We start from the raw sequence: 21,277 nt of genomic DNA on the forward strand, positions 1-21,277 counted from the left end.
GAAAGAGCTGCTGGCATTTTTGTTTGAGGTGGTCCATAAGATAATGCAACTTCCTAAGGCGATCCTGATTATCCTCTGTGGTAGGGTTTACAACATGTAGAGCTGTTAAAAGAGCCTTGTAGTGGTCACGCGACATGTTATGCATATGCGACAAATCCCCTCGCCCACGAGCCCTGAAGTGACTTGGTTCCCCAATGACGATGGGAATCAGAGAGAGTTGAAAACCCCATGTAAATGAGCAACCCAAGAAATTTGTAAAATTCATTGGGGGTCACCTCCATCCAAACTCCTTGGTTGCTGGAATATGACGGACAGTTTAGGACGAGCTCCCACCCCTGACGGTTTGTAAAGCTGCATATCTCATCAACTACAGCCTGAGTAAAAAACAGCATGAAAAACTAAATTTCTCGCAACATCATATTGGAGGTTGACCGCACAGCCTGACACACGCTACCTAAGTCAATACCAAATGGACGGCTAGGCTTAAATGGGAGAGGTTTTGGTGCTTGTGAATCGATGTCAGAGTTCGAAGTATTAGAAACAGAGTCAGGGAAGCATTTACGCTTTCTAGCTGACTTGACCTGTGCGAGAATGGCTAGCCATACACAAAATAATAAGAGTAACAGTGTTAGTGTTACTGTGAGTATCAGTCATATGAGAAATAGAAACAAACAATACATAAACATTCAGACATACCCAGTTGATGGTCTTGGCTGGGGATCAGGTTCCATCTCATCCTCCATCTCCTCGTGGTCCGGGTCTTCCTGCAGTAGTACCTGGGCCAGCAGATCTTCCTCCTTCTTCATGCCCTCATGAGCCATGTCCTCCTCTGCTATGAACCTAAGCTCATCAGCAGTCAGCTGCCTCCTCCACTTGAGGGTGCTGAGCAGGAAGCCATAGTCTCTATCCATCTCTACAACAGAAAAAGAAGTACAACAATTGGTAGCCAGCAGTGTGTTCTTCACAAATCCATACACTGAATAGTCACCAAAGGCTTGCAGACTAAGCAGAATGTCCAAATGCAGACAGCCCCCTCACACTTTCCTTGTGAACAGGAAGCTACACACAATCTAAAATCATATCTGTGTGATGGATGCTTAAGGCTATCTGCTAAACTATAGAAAGATATCTACCATTTTTTTATTACATGGGAAAATCAACAAGCTAGATAACTTATCTAACTAGCAGGCCAATTTCCTATCTGTCACTCACTCGAAGTTGTGTCGATGTAGTGACACTAGGGGTCACACTTGGGAGCCCGAGACACCTCTGGTCTTTGATAAAAAGCCAATGAAAATTGGCGAGTGGTATTTGCATGCCACTCCCCCGGACAAACGGTTATAAAAGGAGCTGGCGTGCAACCACTCATTCAGATTTTCTCTTCAGAGCCGAACGGTCGATGTTTACTGAGCTGACTGTTCATTTATCTCTGCTGGATCTGACAGCGCATTTCAGCGGCTTCTCCCTCCTCTGCACTGGTGCACTGCAGAGAACGCCCCTGGGCGCTTCGGCAGAAAAAAGAGAGTATATTTTCCTAAAAGAGTATATTTCTCTAAAAGAGCGACACACGGAACGTCTTTTTAAAGACACATCTTTTTAAAGATGCCTTTCCGTTTGTGTGTTATTCCTGGTTGCGGTCGTTATCTCTCAACTTCAGACGGTCACGATCGCTGTCTTTCGTGTCTGGGCGTGACCCACGCGGAGACAGCGTTCGTGGATGGTTCATGTACTCAATGCGAGAACATGACCATGGCAACATTGCGGTCACAGCTTGCTTTCGTAAGAATGCAAGCCGCCCCAGCGCTCCCCGCCTCAGTCTTTCTACCTACGGGTATGAGGCCAGTGCGGCTAGCGATTTGGGGACCCCAATGGGACCGCCTCCGCCGGGTATCCCCCCGCGGACCTCCCATTCCCCAGCATGCTCGTCTGCCCCGATTGGGCTTCTGGATGAGTCCGCTGGCTCGTTTTGTTCGGAGCCCGCGAAGCTGATGAGCTCTCGAGCGCAGCATTGGAGAGCGGGCTTGTCCAGTCAGATGCAGAAGCCTCAGCTGGTCTTCCCCCTTCGGGGACGATTGTCTAGTCATGGGCTGATGCAGAAATGACGGACATGCTTTCCCGGGCTGCTCAAAGCAGCCATGCCCCGCTCCAGTGCCTTTCTTTCCGGAAGTGCATGAGGAGCTGACAAAATCGTGGCAGGCACCTTTTACTGCCCGGTCCCGATTTCTCAGTTCCCCCGCCCTCACTACCCTCGATGGCAGGGCGGCTAGGGGCTATACGGTGATTCTCCAGGTGGATAAGGCACTCGTGGTGCACCTATGCCCGCAGAGCGCCGCCACCTGGCGCGGACGCCCAAAGCTCCCATCCAAGCCCTGTAGGTTCACGTTGTCCCTGACTGTCACAGCCTATAGTGCTGCTGGATAAGCCGCCTCTGCCCTGCACGCCATGGCTCTCCTGCAGGTCCACCAAGCCAAGGTGCTAAAAGAAGTGCATGAAGGTAGTTCCGCCCCAGATCTGATGCAGGAACTGCGCTCAGCAACCGAACTTGCTCTCCGGGCGACAAAGGTCACGGCATGGTCTCTCGGGCGGGCGATGTCCACATTAGTGGTCCAGGAGCGCCAGCTTTGGCTCAACCTGGTCGAGATGGGTGAGGCCGACAAGACACGGTTCCTTGCTGCCCCTATCTCCCAGGCTGGCCTATTCGGCAACACCATCGAAGACTTTGCCCAGCATTTCTCGACGGTGAAGCAGCAGAGGGAGGCTATCCAGCATATCCTGCATGGGTGCGGCTCAAGATCCCGCACCCCGCCTGCTTGTCGCCAAGGGCATCCCCCTGTGGCCCCTTCGGCCCGGTCCCGGCGTGAAGCCCACCGCAGGAAGCAGACGCCACCCGTCTCACAGCCGGCCGCCAAGAACCCACGAAAGGCTTCAAAGCACCCCAGGGTCAACGAAACCCACTGCTTTGGAGCTGGTAGGAAGACCATTCCATCCCCCGGTGGAAGGCCGGGTGGAGAATCTTTTGTTGCCTTTTCATTTGATTTCGCCACATGCCCAAGTGGCTGCGGTACCCAACAATTCAGCAAAAGAGTGGTTTCCTCGTTCCCTGGGTCACATACCCGGTGTGCACGGCCGTCATCACGACCACTGTCCACCTTTTTACCCTTGCAGGATTGGCACTCCAACGGCGGTCTCCCCGCCCCTGCACGCCCAGCTGTTGCACAGATCCGCCCCCGATGTGACAGTCACCATGGGTTGCGAGGACAGGCCTCTTCCTCCCCCATCCCATGTTGTTCCGGGGGTGGTCACAAGGAGCCAGGTAAGTGCTTTGATGTCCCTAGACTAAGCACGGCCATGACATGGTGTGGCACCTCGAGCTCTGCCCTGCCGCGAGGCCCCACCTGCCGGTACATCTGACAAGGTTGTCCCTTTGGTCCCCCTCACGCGGAGCTTGGATGCATGGCTTGCGCTTTCCAATCCGTCACGATGGCTGATCCGGACCATCTGACTCAGCTACGCGATTCAGTTCACCAGGTGTCCGCCCAGGTTCAGCGGTATCCACTTCACCTTGGTCAAGGGCGAAAATGCTGCTACCTTGCGTGCGGAGATCGCCACCCTCCTACGGAAGGGTGCGATAGAACCTGTCCCTCCGGCTGAGATGAAGAAAGGGTTTTACAGCCCCCACTTCATCGTACTGAAAAAAGGCGGTGGGTTGCGGCCAATCTTGGACATGTGAGTACTGAACCGGGCTTTACACAGACACCCATTCAAGATGCTGATGCAAAAACGCATTCTGGTGAGCGTCCGGCATCAAGATTGGTTCGTGACGGTAGACCTGAAGGAAACGTACTTTTACGTCTCGATTCTATCTCGACCCTTCCTCCGGTTTGCATTCGAGGGTCAGGTGTATCAGTACAAGGTCCTCCCTTTCGGTCTGTCCTTGTCCCCTCGCGTCTTCACAAAGGTCGCAGAGGCAGCTCTTGCCCCATTAAGGGAGGTGGGCATTCGCATTCTCAAATATCTCGACGATTGGCTAATCCTAGCTCACTCTCAGGAAATGTTGTGTGCACACAGGGACTTAGTGCTCTCGCTCCTCGGCCGATTAGGGCATCGGGTCAACTGGGAAAAGAACAAGCTCCTCCCGGTTCAGAGCATCTCTTTTCTCAGTTTGGAGTGCACACAGTCGGTGCTGGCCTGTTTGAAGGCATTCAAACAGAAAACAGAAGTTCCACTGAAACTCTTTCAGAGACTCCTAGGGCATATGGCATCCTCAGCAGTGGCCACCCCACTCGAGTTGATGCATATGAGACCGCTTCAGCACTGGCTTCAGACTCAAGTCCTGAGATGGGCATGGTGCCACAGGACATATCACGTGGTCATCACGCCAGTCTGTCACCGCCTCTTCAGCTCTTGGACCGACCTCAGGGGGCGCTGTTTGCAATGGGCATGCAGCCGCCGGCTTATGGACAGGCCCGTGGCTGCATTGGCACATCAACTGCCTCGAGTTGCTGGCAATTCTGCTTGCCCTGCGGAGGTTCCGGCCGTTGATCCAGGGCAAGCACGTGTTAGTTCGGACAGACAACATGGCAATGGTAGCATATGTCAACCGCCAAGGCGGTCTGTGCTATCGTTGTATGTACAACTCACCCGCCGTCTCCTCCTCTGGAGTCAGCAGCACCTCAAGTTGCTGCGAGAAACTCACATCCCGGGCGACCTCAACACTGCAGCAGATGTGCTGTCATGGCAGGTTACCCTCAGGGGAGAGTGGAGACTCCACTCTCAGGTGGTCCAGCTGATCTGGAGTCGATTCGGAAAGGCACAGGTAGAACTGTTTGCCTCCCAAGAATCCTCCCACTGCCCGCTTTGGTACGCCCTGACCGAGGCACCTCTCGGCATAGACTCGCTGGCACACAGCTGGCCCCCTGGCCTGAGCAAATATGCATTTCCCCCAGTGAGCCTACTTGCAAGGTCAGGGAGGACGAGGAGCAGGTCGTCCTGGTAGCACCCTACTGGCCCACCCAGACGTGGTTCTCGGACCTCACGCTCCCCACGACAGCCCCCCCTCCCCCCCGGTGAATTCCCCTGAGAAAGGACCTTCTTTCTCAGGGACGGGGCACCATCTGGCACCCGCGACCAGACCTCTGGAATCTCCATGTCTGGCCCCTGGATGGGATGCGGAAGACCTAAGCAGTCTACCCGTGGTGGTAGACATGATCACTCAGGCTAGGGCCCCCTCTACGAGGTGCCTGTATGCCTTTAAGTGGCGTCTGTTCGCTAAGTGGTGTTCTTCCCAACGGGAAGAGATGCGCAGTCAGATCGGTGCTTTCCTTCCTGCAGGAGAGGTTGGAAGGGCAGCTGTCCCCTTCCACCTTGAAGGTGTACATTGCTGCTATAGCAGCACACCACGACACAATGGATGGTAAGTCCTTAGGGAAGTACGACCTGATCATCAGGTTCCTGATAGGTGCCAGGAGGCTGAACCCCTCCAGACCGTGCCTTGTTCCCTCATGGGACCTTTCTGTAGTTCTTCAGGGTCTACAGAGAGCCCCCTTTGCAGTCAGCTGAGCTTAAGGCACTCTCCTTGAAGACTGCCCTCCTGACTGCGCTCACCTCCATCAAGAGGGTAGGAGAACTGTAAGCGTTCTCTGTGAGCGAAACATGCCTGGAGTTCGGTCCAGGCTACTCTCACGTGATCTTGAGACCCCGACCGGGCTATGTGCCCAAGGTTCCCACAACCCCTTTTAGGGACCAGGTGGTGAACCTGCGAGCACTGCCCCAGGAGGAGGCAGACCCAGCTCTGTCATTGCTGTGTCCGGTGCGCGCTTTATGCATCTATTTGGATCACACGCAGAGCTTTAGGATCTCTGAGTAGCTCTTTGTCTGCTTTGGTGCACTGCAGAAAGGAAGCACTGTCTCCAAGCAGAGGGTCGGCCACTGGCTCATTGATGCCATAGCAATGGCATATCACGCCCAGGACGTGCCGCCCCCGGTAGGGCTACGAGCCCACTCTACCAGGGGTGTAGTGGCCTCCTGGGCCCTGGCCAGGGGTGCCTCTCTAACAGACATTTGCAGAGCAGCGGGCTGGGCAACACCCAACACCTTTGCGAGGTTCTACAACCTCCGGGTGGAACCGGTTTCGTCCCGGGTAGTGGCACGCAAAACAAGCGGATAGGCCGGGGATAGCCGGCCGGGTATATTGCTTGCACATAGCGCCTTTCACCTCCTCTGAGCTGAAGATGTGCACCATTAATTCCCAGTAGTGTTCACAAACTATGTTCCCTGGTTGACTTCCTCTGAACCCTATGGCAGTCGAGTTTTCGGAGAGACTCACTGCCAGCCCAGTACACGTGCTAAATAAAAGCCCTATTCTGGGGTAGGTGTTCCACATGTGGCGGTTCCCTGTAAGGTAACCTCATGCGATGTATATCTTCCACTAATTCGTTTCCCTGTTGGCAAACTGGGTCTTCCTTGGGCAAAGGCCCCTCTGCCACAGTCTCCATGTTTGTAGTAACTCCTCCCCTGTTGGGTAGGACCTACCATGAGACTTCCCCACATGACATAATCCCGACATAGCTTGGCAAGACCATGTGACATATTTTCCACTTAAATATCCTCCCTCTCTCTGGGCGAGGTGTGGTCTCCACGGTGTCCTCCCCTTGGGAGGGACACCACCTGACTAGACCTGGTGGCCCAGTCGGATATTCCCCCTTTTTTTTAGAGAGTGGAAAAAAAAGGGGAAAAGAGGCCATGGCTGGGCTAGCCTGTCTCTACCTTTTGGGTAGTCGACTTGTCCCCAAAGGGCCGTTCGGCACTCATAACTATGTTTGGGGAGGTTACGTGTCAGCCTGGTGCGCTAAGCTATGAGGCACACTGTCGTCTGCCCATCACACACCACCAGTTCACGTAACACAGTTCAGCCAGTTGCGGCGTTTTGTATAGGGACCCCTAGTGTCACTACATCGACACAACGTCGAGTGAGTGACAGATAGGGAACGTCATGGTTACTTGTGTAACCTCCGTTCCCTGATGGAGGGAACGAGACGTTGTGTCTCTCCTGCTACAACGCTGAACTACCCGCTGAAATGGCCGGACCTTGTCTCGGCTCCTCAGCATAAAACCTGAATGAGTGGTTGCACGCCAGCTCCTTTTATACCCGTATGTCCGGAGGAGTGGCATGCAAATACCACTCGCCAATTTTCATTGGCTTTTTATCAAAGACCAGAGGTGTCTCGGGCTCCCAAGAGTGACCCCTAGTGTCATTACATCGACACAATGTCTCACTCCCTCCATCAGGGAATGGGGGTTACACAAGTAACCATGACGTTTCCAGGCAGGTCTGAACAGCATAAAAAAAAAAATTTAAAAAAAGGTCTAAACAGCGTCTGCTCTCTGCCTCACATTACTTCAGGCGGATTTTTCAGAAGCGACAAAATTGGCAAACATTTTTATTGGTATTTTGTTAAAAATGTACATAGTATTGCTAGCTAATGTTTATTTAGCAAGTTTCACAGACATTTGCTTAAAAATAGAGGCTAGATGCCTGTCCGATGAACGCCGATGGTCATGTCATTTTTTCCAGAAATAACTAGCATAACTCCTACAAATAAATGATTCGTAACTAAAACGTTTTGTTTTTCAATAGACAATATTAACAACACATTTTAAATAACTTGTCTTACCTCGAAAGATCGCCTCAGTTTTCAATTTGAAGCAATAAGTCCAACACTGGAGGTAAGCTCCCGGCGTATCCTCTCTGTCTCCGCTCAGGCAAATGGAGGATGACGCTGATGATGATACATTTATTATTCATGCCCAGTAACCCCTTAACCAATCATATGTGCTTTTAGCTTATATTGTCATGAGTATCTGGCAGTTGTCATAAATAAAATCGGTGATCGGACGGCGAAGACACTGAGACAGGAACCACGGAAATAATTTTTCCCAAATTTGAATGCTCTGGCTGGTAAGGGTTAAATGATGAACTGGTAGTAATTATAATTTTGAAGATGACCCTCATTTGGCTGCAAATATGCAGGCACACAGACTCAAAAAACCCACCCCCTTTTTTTGGTGTTGTAGGAGTGGAATGATTATCGTCTTTCTTGGAACCCAAAAGATTATGGAGGAATTGATTTGTTGCGCATCCCATCCGGAAAAATGTGGCTCCCTGACATTGTTCTCATCAACAAGTAAGTTGTGTGTGTGTTGCTTCATGCATTATCTCAGAGAACCTTTAAGTGTTGGACACGTTATCTCAGAAAGACTTCACTGGGTTTCTGCAAGAGCTGCAGAAAATAATACTTGTTTGGTAAATTATCAAAGCTTTTGTGAACAGCTTGTCAAGAGACATGCACACACACAAACACACACACATTGACACAATGTCCCTGGCAAGCAGTTTATGCAGGTAGACCCCCATTAGTGCTCTTCTTAATATCCTCGCTGCTCCATTCATCTCTGCTTTATAGCCAATTAAACAACACAGCTCTCCACTACAAGCCCTGCTGGTCCTTCTTTCAGTTCCACACATGCACACACACACACACACAAACTAACTGCATCCCACACAATGTTCAATGAGGGACATCTTCAAGTCCCAAAGCACCATTACTTTAATAGATGGGAAGTTTTAAAGGCCTGTTTTTGTGTCTTGTGAGGATTATATTGTAGTGCTAAATGGTTTAAGGGCTCTGTGGTCAATCTACAGTTTCTGAAATGTAAGATTCACACACAAGATATGTATTAAGTGTCAAATCATCGTCGTCTTACTATTGATAAAATTCTCAATCTGCTGAAATGCATCAACTCTGAAATGTTGGAAGCTTATGTTTAGAATAATTTGACTACAGTCTTTGCCCTCAGAGAAGCCGTCTCGGTTACGTGAAGCGTAACCCTTGTCCCCTGAGTGGGAACGAGACGCTGCTTAATCACATTGGGACATGCCCTGTGTGTAACGTGGTCTGAAGCCCTTATACAATCATGCCAAATTATTGGCTGATGGCACTTAAGCGATACCCCTAGGGAGCTACGTCATGGGCTCCATAAAGGTGCTCGATTTGAGATTTTCTGCATGAAGGCACAAGCTTATGCAGCTGCTAAAGAGTATGGCCAGCTTACACAGCATCTCGTTCCCACTCAGGGAACCAGGGTTATGCTTCACATAACTGAGACATTTCCCTTTTCGTATGAACTCGAGCTGCATAATAGCATTGGGAATGATATACATTCATGCCATGCAAACAGTAGCTGCCAACTGTTTACACCCATGTGGCAAGCATATAACGGCACACAAGCGAGTTTCTGAATAAAACAGAGGGAATTATCAGAATCAGAATGAGCTTTATTGCCAAGTATGCTTACACATACAAGGAATTTGTCTTGGTGACAGGAGCTTCCAGTGTACAACAATACAAAAACAGCAGCAAGACAAAGATAATAATAAAAAATTAAAAAATAAAAACTAATTATACACATACGTACAGACACACACACACATACATACACACATACACATGGGTAGTGCAAATCTAATACAATCTGTAATGTACAGTGCAAATACAAATCTGTTATGTACAGTGCAAATGTTTTGTTTTTGGGGTTTTTTCAGAGGAATTAAATGGCAGAAGAGGTTGGATGTGTTGGATAAATATAAGAAAGACTAAACTGTGTATTGCACATAGTTATTGCTCAATGGGGCAAATTAACTGTTCATGAGATGGATAGCCTGAGGGAAAAAACTGTTCCTGTGCCTGACAGTTCTGGTGCTCAGAGCTCTGAAGCTTTGGCCAGAAGGCAACAGTTCAAAAAGGTATTGGGCTGGGTGAGTGGGGTCCAGAGTGATTTTTCCAGCCTTTTTCCTCACTCTGGCAGTGTATAGTTCTTGAGGGGGGGGGGGGGGGACAACCAATAATCCTCTTAGCAGTCCGAACTGTCCTTTGTAGTCTTCTGATGTCTGATTTCGTAGCTGAACCAAACCAGACAGTTATAGAAGTGCAGAGGACAGACTCAATGACTGCAGAGCAGAACTGTATCTGCAGCACCTGTGGCAGGTTGAATTTCCTCAGGTGGCGAAGGAAGTACAACCTCTGCTGGGCCTTTTTCACAATGGAGTCAATGTGGGTCTCCCACTTCAGGTCCTGTGAGATGGTAGTGCCCAGGAACCTGAATGAATCCACTGCTGCCACAGTGCTGTTTAGAATGGTGAGGGGGGTCAGTGTTGGGGTGTTCCTCCTAAAGTCCACAATCATCTCCACCGTTTTGAGCATGTTCAGCTCAAGGTTGTTTTGACTGCACCAGACAGCCAGCTGTTTAACCTCCCTTCTGTATGCAGACTCATCGTCATCTCGGATGAGGCCGATGACAGTGGTGTCATCTGCAAACTTCAGGAGCTTGACAGAGGGGTCCTTGGCGATGCAGTCATTGGTGTAGAGGGAGAAGAGTAGTGGGGAGAGCACACATCCCTGGGGAGCACCAGTGCTGATCATACAGGTGCTGGAAGTGAATTTGTCTCACTAGCTGCTGCCTGTCTGTCAGAAAGCTGGTAATCCACTGACAGATAGACATGGGAACAGAGAGTTGGTGTAATTTAATCTGGAGTATAGCTGAGATGATGGTGTTGAAAGCCGAACTGAAGTCCACAAAAACGATCCTTGCATATGTCCCTGGTCTGTCCAGATGTTGCAGGATATGATGCAATCCCATGTTGACTGCACCATCCACAGACCTGTTTGTTCGATAAGCAAATTGAAGGGGATCTAGAAAGGGTCCAGTGATGTCCTTCAGGTGGGCCAACACCAGTCTCTCAAATGATTTCATGACCACAGACGTCAGGGCAACAGGTCTGTAGTCATTCAGTCCTGTGATTTTTGGTTTCTTTGGGATGGGGATGATAGTGGAACGTTTGAAGCAGCATGGGACTTCACACTGCTCCAGTGATCTATTGAAGATCTGTGTGAAGATGGGGGCCAGCTGGTTAGCACAGGATCTAAGACATGCAGGTGAAACGCCATCTGGACCCTGTGCTTTCCTTATCCTTTGTTGTTGAAAGACGCGGTTCACATCATCTTCACAGATCTTAAGTGCTGGTTGAGTAGCAGGAGGGGGGAAGAGGGGGGGTTGCAGGAGGTGTTGGTGTTTGTGTGAAGTGAAGGTCAGAGTGGGTGTGGGGTGTGAGATTGGGCCTTTCAAATCTACAGTTGAACACATTCAGGTCGTCAGCCAGTTGTTGGTCCACCACAGGGTTGGGGGCAGGAGTCCTGTAATTCGTAAGTTGTTTCATGCAACTCCACACTGATGCAGGGTCGTTAGCTGAAAACTTGTTTTTCAGCTTCTCAGAGTATATTTTTAGCCACTCTGATTCCCTTATTCAGTGTGTTCCTGGCCTGATTGTACAAGACTTTATCCCCAACTCTGTAAGCATCCTCTTTGGCCTGACGAAGCTGCCTGAGTTCCGCTGTAAACCATGGTTTGTCATTGTTAAATGTTAAATAAGTCCTAGTAGGAATGCACATATCCTCACAAAAACTGATATATGATGTAACAGTATCTGTGAGCTCATCCAGATTGGTGTCTGCAGCCTCAAAAACACTCCAATCAGTGCAGTCAAAGCAGGCTTGTAGTTCCAGCTCTGCTTCGTTGGTCCATCTCTTTACAGTCCTTAATACAGGCTTAGCAGATTTTAATTTCTGTCTGTAGGTTGGAAGAAGATGAACCAGACAGTGATCAGATAGTCCCAACGCTGCTCTAGGAACAGAGCGATATGCATCCTTTATTGTTGTGTAGCAATGATCCAGTATATTTCTGTCTCTGGTTGGGCATGTAATGTGCTGTTTGTATTTGGGCAGTTCACGTGTGAGGTTTGGTGAAATTATGAGTTTATTCCTGTTCCAGCAGCGAGAAACTGGGACACAGGAGTCAAACCCTCATCCAGATTATAAAGTCTAACAAATGTATATGAAGAGGACCATCCTGCCACCATACAAATGTCCTCCAAGGACACACCTCTAGCTAAAGCCCATAAGGATGCCATGCTCCTCATAGAATGAGCTCGATTACCCGAAGGCAAAGGTAAACCGCGTGCTTCATAAGCACTTGAAATTGCATCAACTAGCCAATGAGACAGTCTTTGCTTGGACACTGAAACACCCCTGTTGCGGCCACCAAAGCACACAAAAAACTGCTGTGACTTACGCCACTAGCTAGTACGGTCAGCATAAACTCACAGCGCCCAAACTGGGCAAAGCATATGCAATCTTTCATGCTCCTCCGACTCAAATGGGGGAGGATAGAAAACCTGCGAGCGAAATGATGTAGAATGACCTTGGGCATACAGCCCAAGCGAGGTCTTAACACCAACCTTGAACACCCTGACACAAAATCCAAACATAAGGGATTAATCGACAGGGTATACAAATCACCAACCTTTTTAAATGATGCCAATGCCACCAGCAGGGCCGTTTTAAGAGTCAGAAACTTATCAGCAACTGTTGCCAAGGGTTCAATGAAGCACCCGAGAGTGCCTCTAAAACAACAGATAAATACCATAAAGGGACTTGGGACGAAAAGGTGTAAGCCTGCATTCCCCGCGCATAAAACGAGAGACAAGATAATGTCTTCCAACAGAGACTCCATTGATAAATATGACGGATAACCCATCATGCAAAAGTGTGCCCCATTGAGGGGCCATACCCATAACTTCAACAAGTCTGGCAGGGGGTGCCAAATGCTGCCCCGAGCCTGAGACAACATGTCTGTTCTGACTGCAATTTCCCAAGGCACTTTCTCCAGGAGAGAGACCAGAGTCGAAAACCATACCTGAGATGGCCTAAACGGAGCCGAAACCGATCCTCACGAACTCTCTGCAGAACTGCGTGCAGCAGACCAGTCAGTGGAAATGTGTAAAAATGCGTTGTTGGCCACTGATGCGGCAACGCATCGATGCCCAGCGGTGCCGGGGGCAAGAGGGAAAACCAGAGGTGACAGTGTGATGTCTCGCTCGAAGCGAAAATATTTTCATTGAATTACATGACCATGCTTTATCGTTCGAAGTACCCAGTTCGAAATGCCCTTCAGCTGCTGCCAAGCTGACAGACGGGCAGACAGAGGGATTAATGTATGGCTCTTGCCTGCAGCTCAACCTGTAACCACTAAATGGCATTCGATCCTCTAATACTGTGGCTGGTTGAAGGGAATTTGATAATGCTTTTGACTTTATTTTATTTAGGCATAAATGATGAGCACCCTGAATGTATCTACAGCAGGGACGTTGACAGAATAAACATTTTCCCTGGTAGTTGAACAGGTAAAAGTGTATGAACATTGGGGAGAACGTTTATTTCAGACAACTGGTTTGCCACAATGGCCCCGGCATTCTTTATGGGGGGCAACGTGTGATGCTTATGTTCACTGTGTGTTTTGTGTACACTTGTGCTCAGTGAACATCAAATTCTGTTATGCATGTCCCGAAACCCTTGGTCATGGAGACAGAGGCTGAATTCGATCAGGCAGTTATAAAAAGCATTCACTCTGAATGTATTTACAGCAGAGTGCGCCAGATAAACCATCTTCCCTAGCATAGAATGGGGAAGAATGTGCGAACATGGAGGGGAATTAAGAGCAAGCAGGCTCGCCACTACGGTCCCAGTGTGTGTGTCGACATATGTTTTGTGTTCTGCTGAAAAGCAATGTTTTATGTTGTGTTTAAGTTGAACATTAAAATATACGTGTATTGTTCACTCCAGTTCCAGCTTCCTCCTTAGTAGGGAAGGCAGAGGCAACGCAAAGATACACAATCCTGTGGTAGTGGAGCGGTTTGCCAGAAAGAGAGAAAGAGACTCGCCCACTCTCTTTCTCTCTCCCCTCTCCCTCTCCTCATCCTACTCAGGTTCCCAGGAGACTGGGAAGACCAGCCGGTGGTGGAACGGCCGAAGGGGCAATTCCTCCCCTCCAGGAAGGGGGGGGGGGAGTAGGTCAGGCCGGTTGGTTCTCTGGCCTGAATCGGGCATTGGGGGTATGTGATGAGGAGGAGGTCGTGGCTAGGCTGTGAGGATGCACACCTGGCGCTGAGTTTCCCCAATCAGTGGGAGAGAGAGATAAGGAGGAGCAGGGGAGAGAGAGAGAGACACATGGAGCTGTGTTTGTGTGTGCGCACATTTTGTTATGTTGAAAAGCAGTTTTATATTTGTGTTATTAAAGTCTTTTTGATTGTTCACTCCGTTTCCCACTTCCTCCTTAGTAGGGAAGGCAGAGGTCTGCCACACTGACCCATATTCTGGTTGTCGGACATTCGAGTCACATACAACAGTGAACTCATCCCGATACTGACTAAAGGGTAAACGGGAGAGAAACGGATATGTTTATACGGTCCAATTTCATTCACTGAATATGGGCTCATCCTTCGTTACACATCAAGCCCGTCAGGCTTGTGTGTAGACCTATTTTTATCGTACACTGAGTTGTATTACATGTGCCCCGAGACCCTTGGTCATTCAGGCAGAGGCAAAACTCAAAATGAAAATATTCAATGCTCATTCACCAGCGTAAATTATGGGGGATACTGAGCTAAATTGGTGTACTGAAGAAACGGGTTAGAACTAAACCGGTCTTAACCTATAATGGGGGAAAAACGCATAGTATCCAGATAGCGTGAAACACCCTCGCGAACAAAAACATCGCCTTGACCAACTTGTTCCCTCCGTTGGGGAATATTCTCTTATTCCAGCCCCATCTTTTTGCGGCCAGGTTCATGCATGATCCTTTGCACCGCGAGCAGTTCGCTTCGAACGGGGAGGGGAGAGAGAGAAAGGCAAAGGCCGCTCCTCCATTGCCTTATTCTCTCTTGTAGACTTTATGCTACAAGACTGTTTTGATCACGCGGACTGGGAGATGTTCCGGTCCGCCTCTGATGACGACATCGAGGTGTACGCTGATAGCGTAACGTGTTTCATCAGAAAGTGCGTAGAGGCTGTTGTTCCATCCAAAACTATACGGATCTACCCGAACCAGAAATCTTGGATTAATAGCGATGTTCGCGCGGCACTTAATGCGCGGACCTCCGCTTTTAATTCCGGGAATGCAGAGGAGCATAAACAAGCCAGTTATGCCCTCCAAAAAGAGCAACAAAACGCCAGTACAGGAACAAGATTGAAGGACAGTTTAACACCACCAACTCTAGAAGCATGTGGCAGGGAATTAATATCATCACAGACTTTAAAGGGAATAAAAACTCTGCCGTGAACACCGCTGCCTCTCTCCCGGATGAGCTAAATACTTTTTATGCATGTTCGAGGGAAATAACACAGCACTCGCGAAGAGAGCTCTTGCGGCCAAACCTACAGAGGTTAGTTCACTCTCCATCTCTGTAGCGGATGTAACCCGATCCTTCCGACGGGTGAATATCCGTAAAGCCGCAGGTCCAGACGGCATTCCGGGCTGCGTCATCAGAGCGTGCGCAAACCAACTGGCTGGTGTTTTTATGGACATTTTCAACCTTTCCCTCTTTTTGTCTATAGTCCCCACATGCTTTAAAATGGCCACCATTGTGCCTGAACCAAAGCAATCCAAAATCACTTGCTTAAATGACTGGCGTCCTGTTGCTCTGACCCCCATCATCAGCAAATGCTTTGAGAGACTAATCAGAGATTACATCTGCTCTGTGCTGCCTCCATCACTGGACCCATTGCAGTTTGCTTACCGCAGCAACCGCTCCACTGATAATGCCATTGCATCTACAATACACACTGCTCTCTCCCACCTGGAAAAAAGGAACACTTATGTGAGAATGCTGTTTGTAGACTACAGCTCAGCATTCAACACCATATCTGGGCTTAAATAGCTTGCTGTGCAGCTGGATCCTGGACTTCCTGTCAAGCAGATACCAGGTGTTTAGAATGGGCAGTATCATCTCCTCATTACTGACCCTCAACACTGGAGCCCCGCAGGGCTGTGTTCTTAGCCCACTCCTGTATTCCCTGTACACACATGACTGTGTGGCAACACATAGCTCCAATGCCATCATTAAGTTTGCTGATGATACGACGGTGGTAGGTCTGATCACTGACAATGATGATACAGCCTACAGAGAGGAGGTGCACACTCTGACACGCTGGTGTCAGGAGCACAACCTCTCCCTCAACGTCAGTAAGACAAAGGAGCTTGTGGTGGACTTCAGGAGAACACAGCCCCATCACCATCAATGGAGCACCAGTGGAGAGAGTCAGCAGCTTCAAGTTCCTGGGTGTCCACATCACTGAGGAACTCACATGGTCCGTCCACACTGAGGCTATTGTGAAGAAGGCCCATCAGTGCCTCTTCTTCCTGAGACGGCTGAGGAAGTTTGGAATGAACCACCACATCCTCACACGGTTCTACACCAGCACTGTAGAGAGCATCCTGACTGGCTGCATCTCCGTCTGGTACGGCAATAGCACCGCCCACAACCACAAAGCCCTGCAAAGGGTGGTGTGAACTGCCAGACACATCATCGGAGGTGAGCTTCCCTCCCTCCAGGACATATTCAGCAGGCGGTGTGTGAAAAAAGCTCGGAGGATCATCAGAGACTTCAGCCACCCGAGCCATGGGCTGCTCTCACTGCTACCATTAGGAAGGCGGTATTGCAGCATCAGGACCCACACCAGCCGACTTCATGACAGCTTCTTCCCCCAAGCAATCAGACTTTTGAACTCTTGATCTCTCACGATCAATATACATCAGCACTGCACTATATTAATCTTATTATCTCACACTGGACTGTCATAAATTATATCCTCTTAACAACACACTGGCAACTGACTATCAACCAACAGCCTGAATGTCAATACAGTACAATACAACCTACTGTACATTTTATATATACTATATATACTATTTTTTTTATTGTATAATGTGTATTCTATATTGTGTGTATTGTATAATGTACATTGTATGTTATTATTTGTATATTGTGTTGTGTGTAATGATGTGTATATTAGATTTTAAATTGTGTTGTGTAAATTTGATGTTTATTGTAGATTGGTATATGTCTCATCACTGTCACGACTGCTATGTTGCTCGGAACTGCACCCAAGAATTTCACCCACTATTGCACTTGAGTATATGGTTGTGTGACAATAAAAGTGATTTTTATTTTTATTTTTTTAATTCATGTTCATTCTCACAGAAGCACACATAAAAAGACAATAGGGACAAAGGGGCCAATTTGTTTCCTTACCTTCAAACGGCAAATTCTCTCATACAGTGTTTTTAATAGCAACAGCTCAAGACATGCATGGTAACTCTTTCGCATGCTTGTTTGTCTGAAAATGGCCACCGAGCTAGGCCTAAAAGCATGTCTGACGAGACTCGCACTTTCGCTCAAGGGGAAGGCGACAAACACGAGGAAGAATCCGATGTCCGTTCGCACTCCAATCTTCTCAGACACAAAGCCGAAATCCCAAACTGCCCCCACACACAGAGCTCCAATATGGTGGCCATGGAACTGGAAAAAGTGAGGATAATGCCTCGTGGTGAGAAATTGCGAGCCTCGAACAGCGCCACTGTCCCCGTTGGACCCATGTAATGTTTGGAAAAAACACATTAAAATTGCTCTGAAATTACGCTCTATAAAATAACGTGAGTCGTTTCTTTAATTCCATCCTGTGTTACCACACAAATAATAATGATCCTTGCTTCAACGTGAGTCGTTGGTACAACACAGGCCAAACGAGATCATGCACTGAAGAACAGAATATCTGACTCAATGGCACGTAGCTCCCTAGGGGCATCGCTTAAGCGCCATCAGCCAATAAATTGGCGTGATTGTATTAGGGCTTCAGACCACGTAACACTCAGGGCATGTCCCAATGCGATTACGCAGCTCAAGTTCCTACGAAAGGTAACTCCAAAGCGTGTCATTTTACAGATTTCCTAAGAAGCACATCATTGCTCTCTGAGACATACTGTAATGCAGGGACAATGTTTTTCAGCTTGCTCAAAGATTACTGAGTATCTATAACTAGAGCCATATAATCAGTGGCGCAGTGTATAATTTCAGTAACACTTTGGGGACTGTTCAATATCTAATAAGTATTTCTCGGCATGTTCAGGAGTAATGATATGGCTAAAATCCACAATCCATCTTAATGTTTTGAAATGGTTCCAATCTGTATATATTATCATTTTGAGAGAAAATATGCCAGTACTGATGTACAGTTATATTTGCTGTACAAACTCTTAATTCTTGTAACAATAACTTGTTCCACTTACACATGTAAATTCAGACATAAAATCACAATGTAAACTTCTAAATTCGCATAATATTGAAGTTTATAAACAATGGCCCCAAAAAGTATTTGGACACTTGCTGTATAAACTACACTTACAATTCCATTGTTATACAGATTTATGTAAACAAATAATACCTTTAAGCAGAACTACTGTAATTTAACTTTTTGTAGCCATTCCTGCTATATCTTTTAATGTAAGTTCACAAAAGTTCACACAGAGTAACAACATGTGTAGTTCGTAACATTATCTATGAACATGTTCCACTAACATTTCACAACCAGAAAGTGTCCAAATACTGTACTTCATGTCTTAATTTTGACTAGTATATCTATTGTTTAATAATTTAAAACAATAAAAGCTTCTTTTGTGAAATGTGTTGCTGGAAAAGTTGCTTTGGCGATTTCTTAAAAATAATTGTCACTTGGTTTGATATTTTGTTATCTAATTCTATGACATTCATACATTTTAAAAAGTGGCTTAGGTGACCAAATTCTTTTTGGGGCCACTGTTTGTGGTAACAGTACACAAGATTGTCTCCCCTTAAAATCATTGCTGTATTTTTGTGTTTGCACAGTAATGACGGCAAGTTTGGTGTAGCTCTACAGGTCCACCTGCAGGTCTACAGTAACGGCCGTGTGACGTGGACTCCACCAGCATTATACAAGAGTTCTTGCGGGGTAAAGGTAAATACTACAACACAGCAGGCAATCTTATTCTGCTTTTGTAGGTTTCTAGCTCATGATGAAGTAATACTGAACAAGTGTTTTATAATCTTATAATTGTTTAAATTAGTGCTGTCAAACATTAACAGTGTGCCATGAAATGTAATCTAGATCTGTATTAAACATTATGGCTTAAATTAAAGGAGGTACATAAATGTTTTCTTTTCAGCACTAAAGCATCATTATTTAGTTACTGTACTTGTTAATGAATGTTCATCACCTTTCTGGAAATGCTGTAGTTATAATAGTAAGTTATAGATGATGCTTTTAAATGCTGTAATGAAGTGTAAAATCATAAGAACTGTACAATGAATAAATTACACTACTACTGGGGAGAATATTTTTTTCCTTTTCGTAGGAAATCGAGCTGAGTTATCGCATTGGGACACGCCCACGTGGTCTGAAGCCCTAGTACAATCACGGCAATTTATTGGCTGGTGGCGCTTAAGCGACGCCCCTAGTGAGCTACATCACGGGCTCCATAAAGCACTCGCTTTGGTGCCATCGAGTCAGATTTTCTATACTTCAGTGCACGATTTTGTCTAAGCCCATGTTTGTTCCAATGACTCACGTCAAAGCGAGGACTATTAATCCTCCCTTTTGAGTGGTGAACATGTAAGGATGACATTTATACGGTGTAGATTAGCAGAACAAATTTAATATATACAATATATAATTGTATACAAGGGTCATCCAGCCTACAGGGTTTGGAAACTGTCTGGAGATGTTCACGGTGCTGCTGGCGTTTTCGTCCCGGAAATTCAGGGCAGCCATGTCCTCATCCGGCTGGACAACAGGACAGTGGTGTTCTACATCAATCATCAGGGAGGAGTGTGTTCTCATGCCATGCTGAGACTGGCACGTTGCATTCTTCTGTGGGCATGGGACAATGTGCTGTCTCTACGAGCCGTGCATGCCCCGGACTGGTTTAATTTGGGGGAGGATCTCCTGTCCAGACAGGGTTTGATGTCTGGAGAGTGGACATTACAGGTGCATCTCAATAAATTAGAATGTTGTGGAAAAGTTCATTTATTTCAGTAATTCAACTCAAATTGTGAAACTCGTGTATTAAATAAATTCAGTGCACACAGACTGAAGTAGTTTAAGTCTTTGGTTCTTTTAATTGTGATGATTTTGACTCACATTTAACAAAAACCCACCAATTCACTATCTCAAAAAATTAGAATACATCATAAGACCAATAAAAAAAACATTTTTAGTGAATTGTTGGCCTTCTGGAAAGTATGTTCATTTACTGTATATGTACTCAATACTTGGTAGGGGCTCCTTTTGCTTTAATTACTGCCTCAATTCGGCGTGGCATGGAGGTGATCAGTTTGTGGCACTGCTGAGGTGGTATGGAAGCCCAGGTTTCTTTGACAGTGGCCTTCAGCTCATCTGCATTTTTTGGTCTCTTGTTTCTCATTTTCCTCTTGACAATACCCCATAGATTCTCTATGGGGTTCAGGTCTGGTGAGTTTGCTGGCCAGTCAAGCACACCAACACCATGGTCATTTAACCAACTTTTGGTGCTTTTGGCAGTGTGGGCAGGTGCCAAATCCTGCTGGAAAATGAAATCAGCATCTTTAAAAAGCTGGTCAGCAGAAGGAAGCATGAAGTGCTCCAAAATTTCTTTGTAAACGGGTGCAGTGACTTTGCTTTTCAAAAAACACAATGGACCAACACCAGCAGATGACATTGCACCCCAAATCATCACAGACTGTGGAAACTTAACACTGGACTTCAAGCAACTTGGGCTATGAGCTTCTCCACCCTTCCTCCAGACTCTAGGACCTTGGTTTCCAAATGAAATACAAAACTTGCTCTCATCTGAAAAGAGGACTTTGGACCACTGGGCAACAGTCCAGTTCTTCTTCTCCTTAGCCCAGGTAAGACACCTCTGACGTTGTCTGTGGTTCAGGAGTGGCTTAACAAGAGGAATACGACAACTGTAGCCAAATTCCTTGACACGTCTGTGTGTGGTGGCTCTTGATGCCTTGACCCCAGCCTCAGTCCATTCCTTGTGAAGTTCACCAAAATTCTTGAATCGATTTTGCTGGACAATCATAAGGCTGCGGTTCTCTCGGTTGGTTGTGCATCTTTTTCTTCAACACTTTTTCCTTCCACTCAACTTTCTGTTAACATGCTTGGATACAGCACTCTGTGAACAGCCAGCTTCTTTGGCAATGAATGTTTGTGGCTTACCCTCCTTGTGAAGGGTGTCAATGATTGTCTTCTGGACAACTGTCAGATCAGCAGTCTTCCCCATGATTGTGTAGCCTAGTGAACCAAACTGAGAG

General features: G+C 47.2%; 1 protein-coding gene across 1 annotated transcript in view; it reads left to right on the top strand.

Annotated features, from left to right (window-relative positions):
• chrnb1 (cholinergic receptor, nicotinic, beta 1 (muscle)) overlaps window positions 1-21,277 on the top strand; it is a 53,916-nt gene that overhangs the window by 15,209 nt on the left and 17,430 nt on the right. Inside the window, exons 4-5 of the mRNA XM_051723033.1 lie at window positions 8,074-8,183; window positions 18,830-18,938. Of these exons, the coding sequence (XP_051578993.1) occupies window positions 8,074-8,183; window positions 18,830-18,938 (219 nt within the window). The remainder of the gene's footprint in view (window positions 1-8,073; window positions 8,184-18,829; window positions 18,939-21,277) is intronic.

This window comes from Myxocyprinus asiaticus, chromosome 2 (genome assembly GCF_019703515.2).
Source record: "Myxocyprinus asiaticus isolate MX2 ecotype Aquarium Trade chromosome 2, UBuf_Myxa_2, whole genome shotgun sequence".
Taxonomy (NCBI): domain Eukaryota; kingdom Metazoa; phylum Chordata; class Actinopteri; order Cypriniformes; family Catostomidae; genus Myxocyprinus; species Myxocyprinus asiaticus.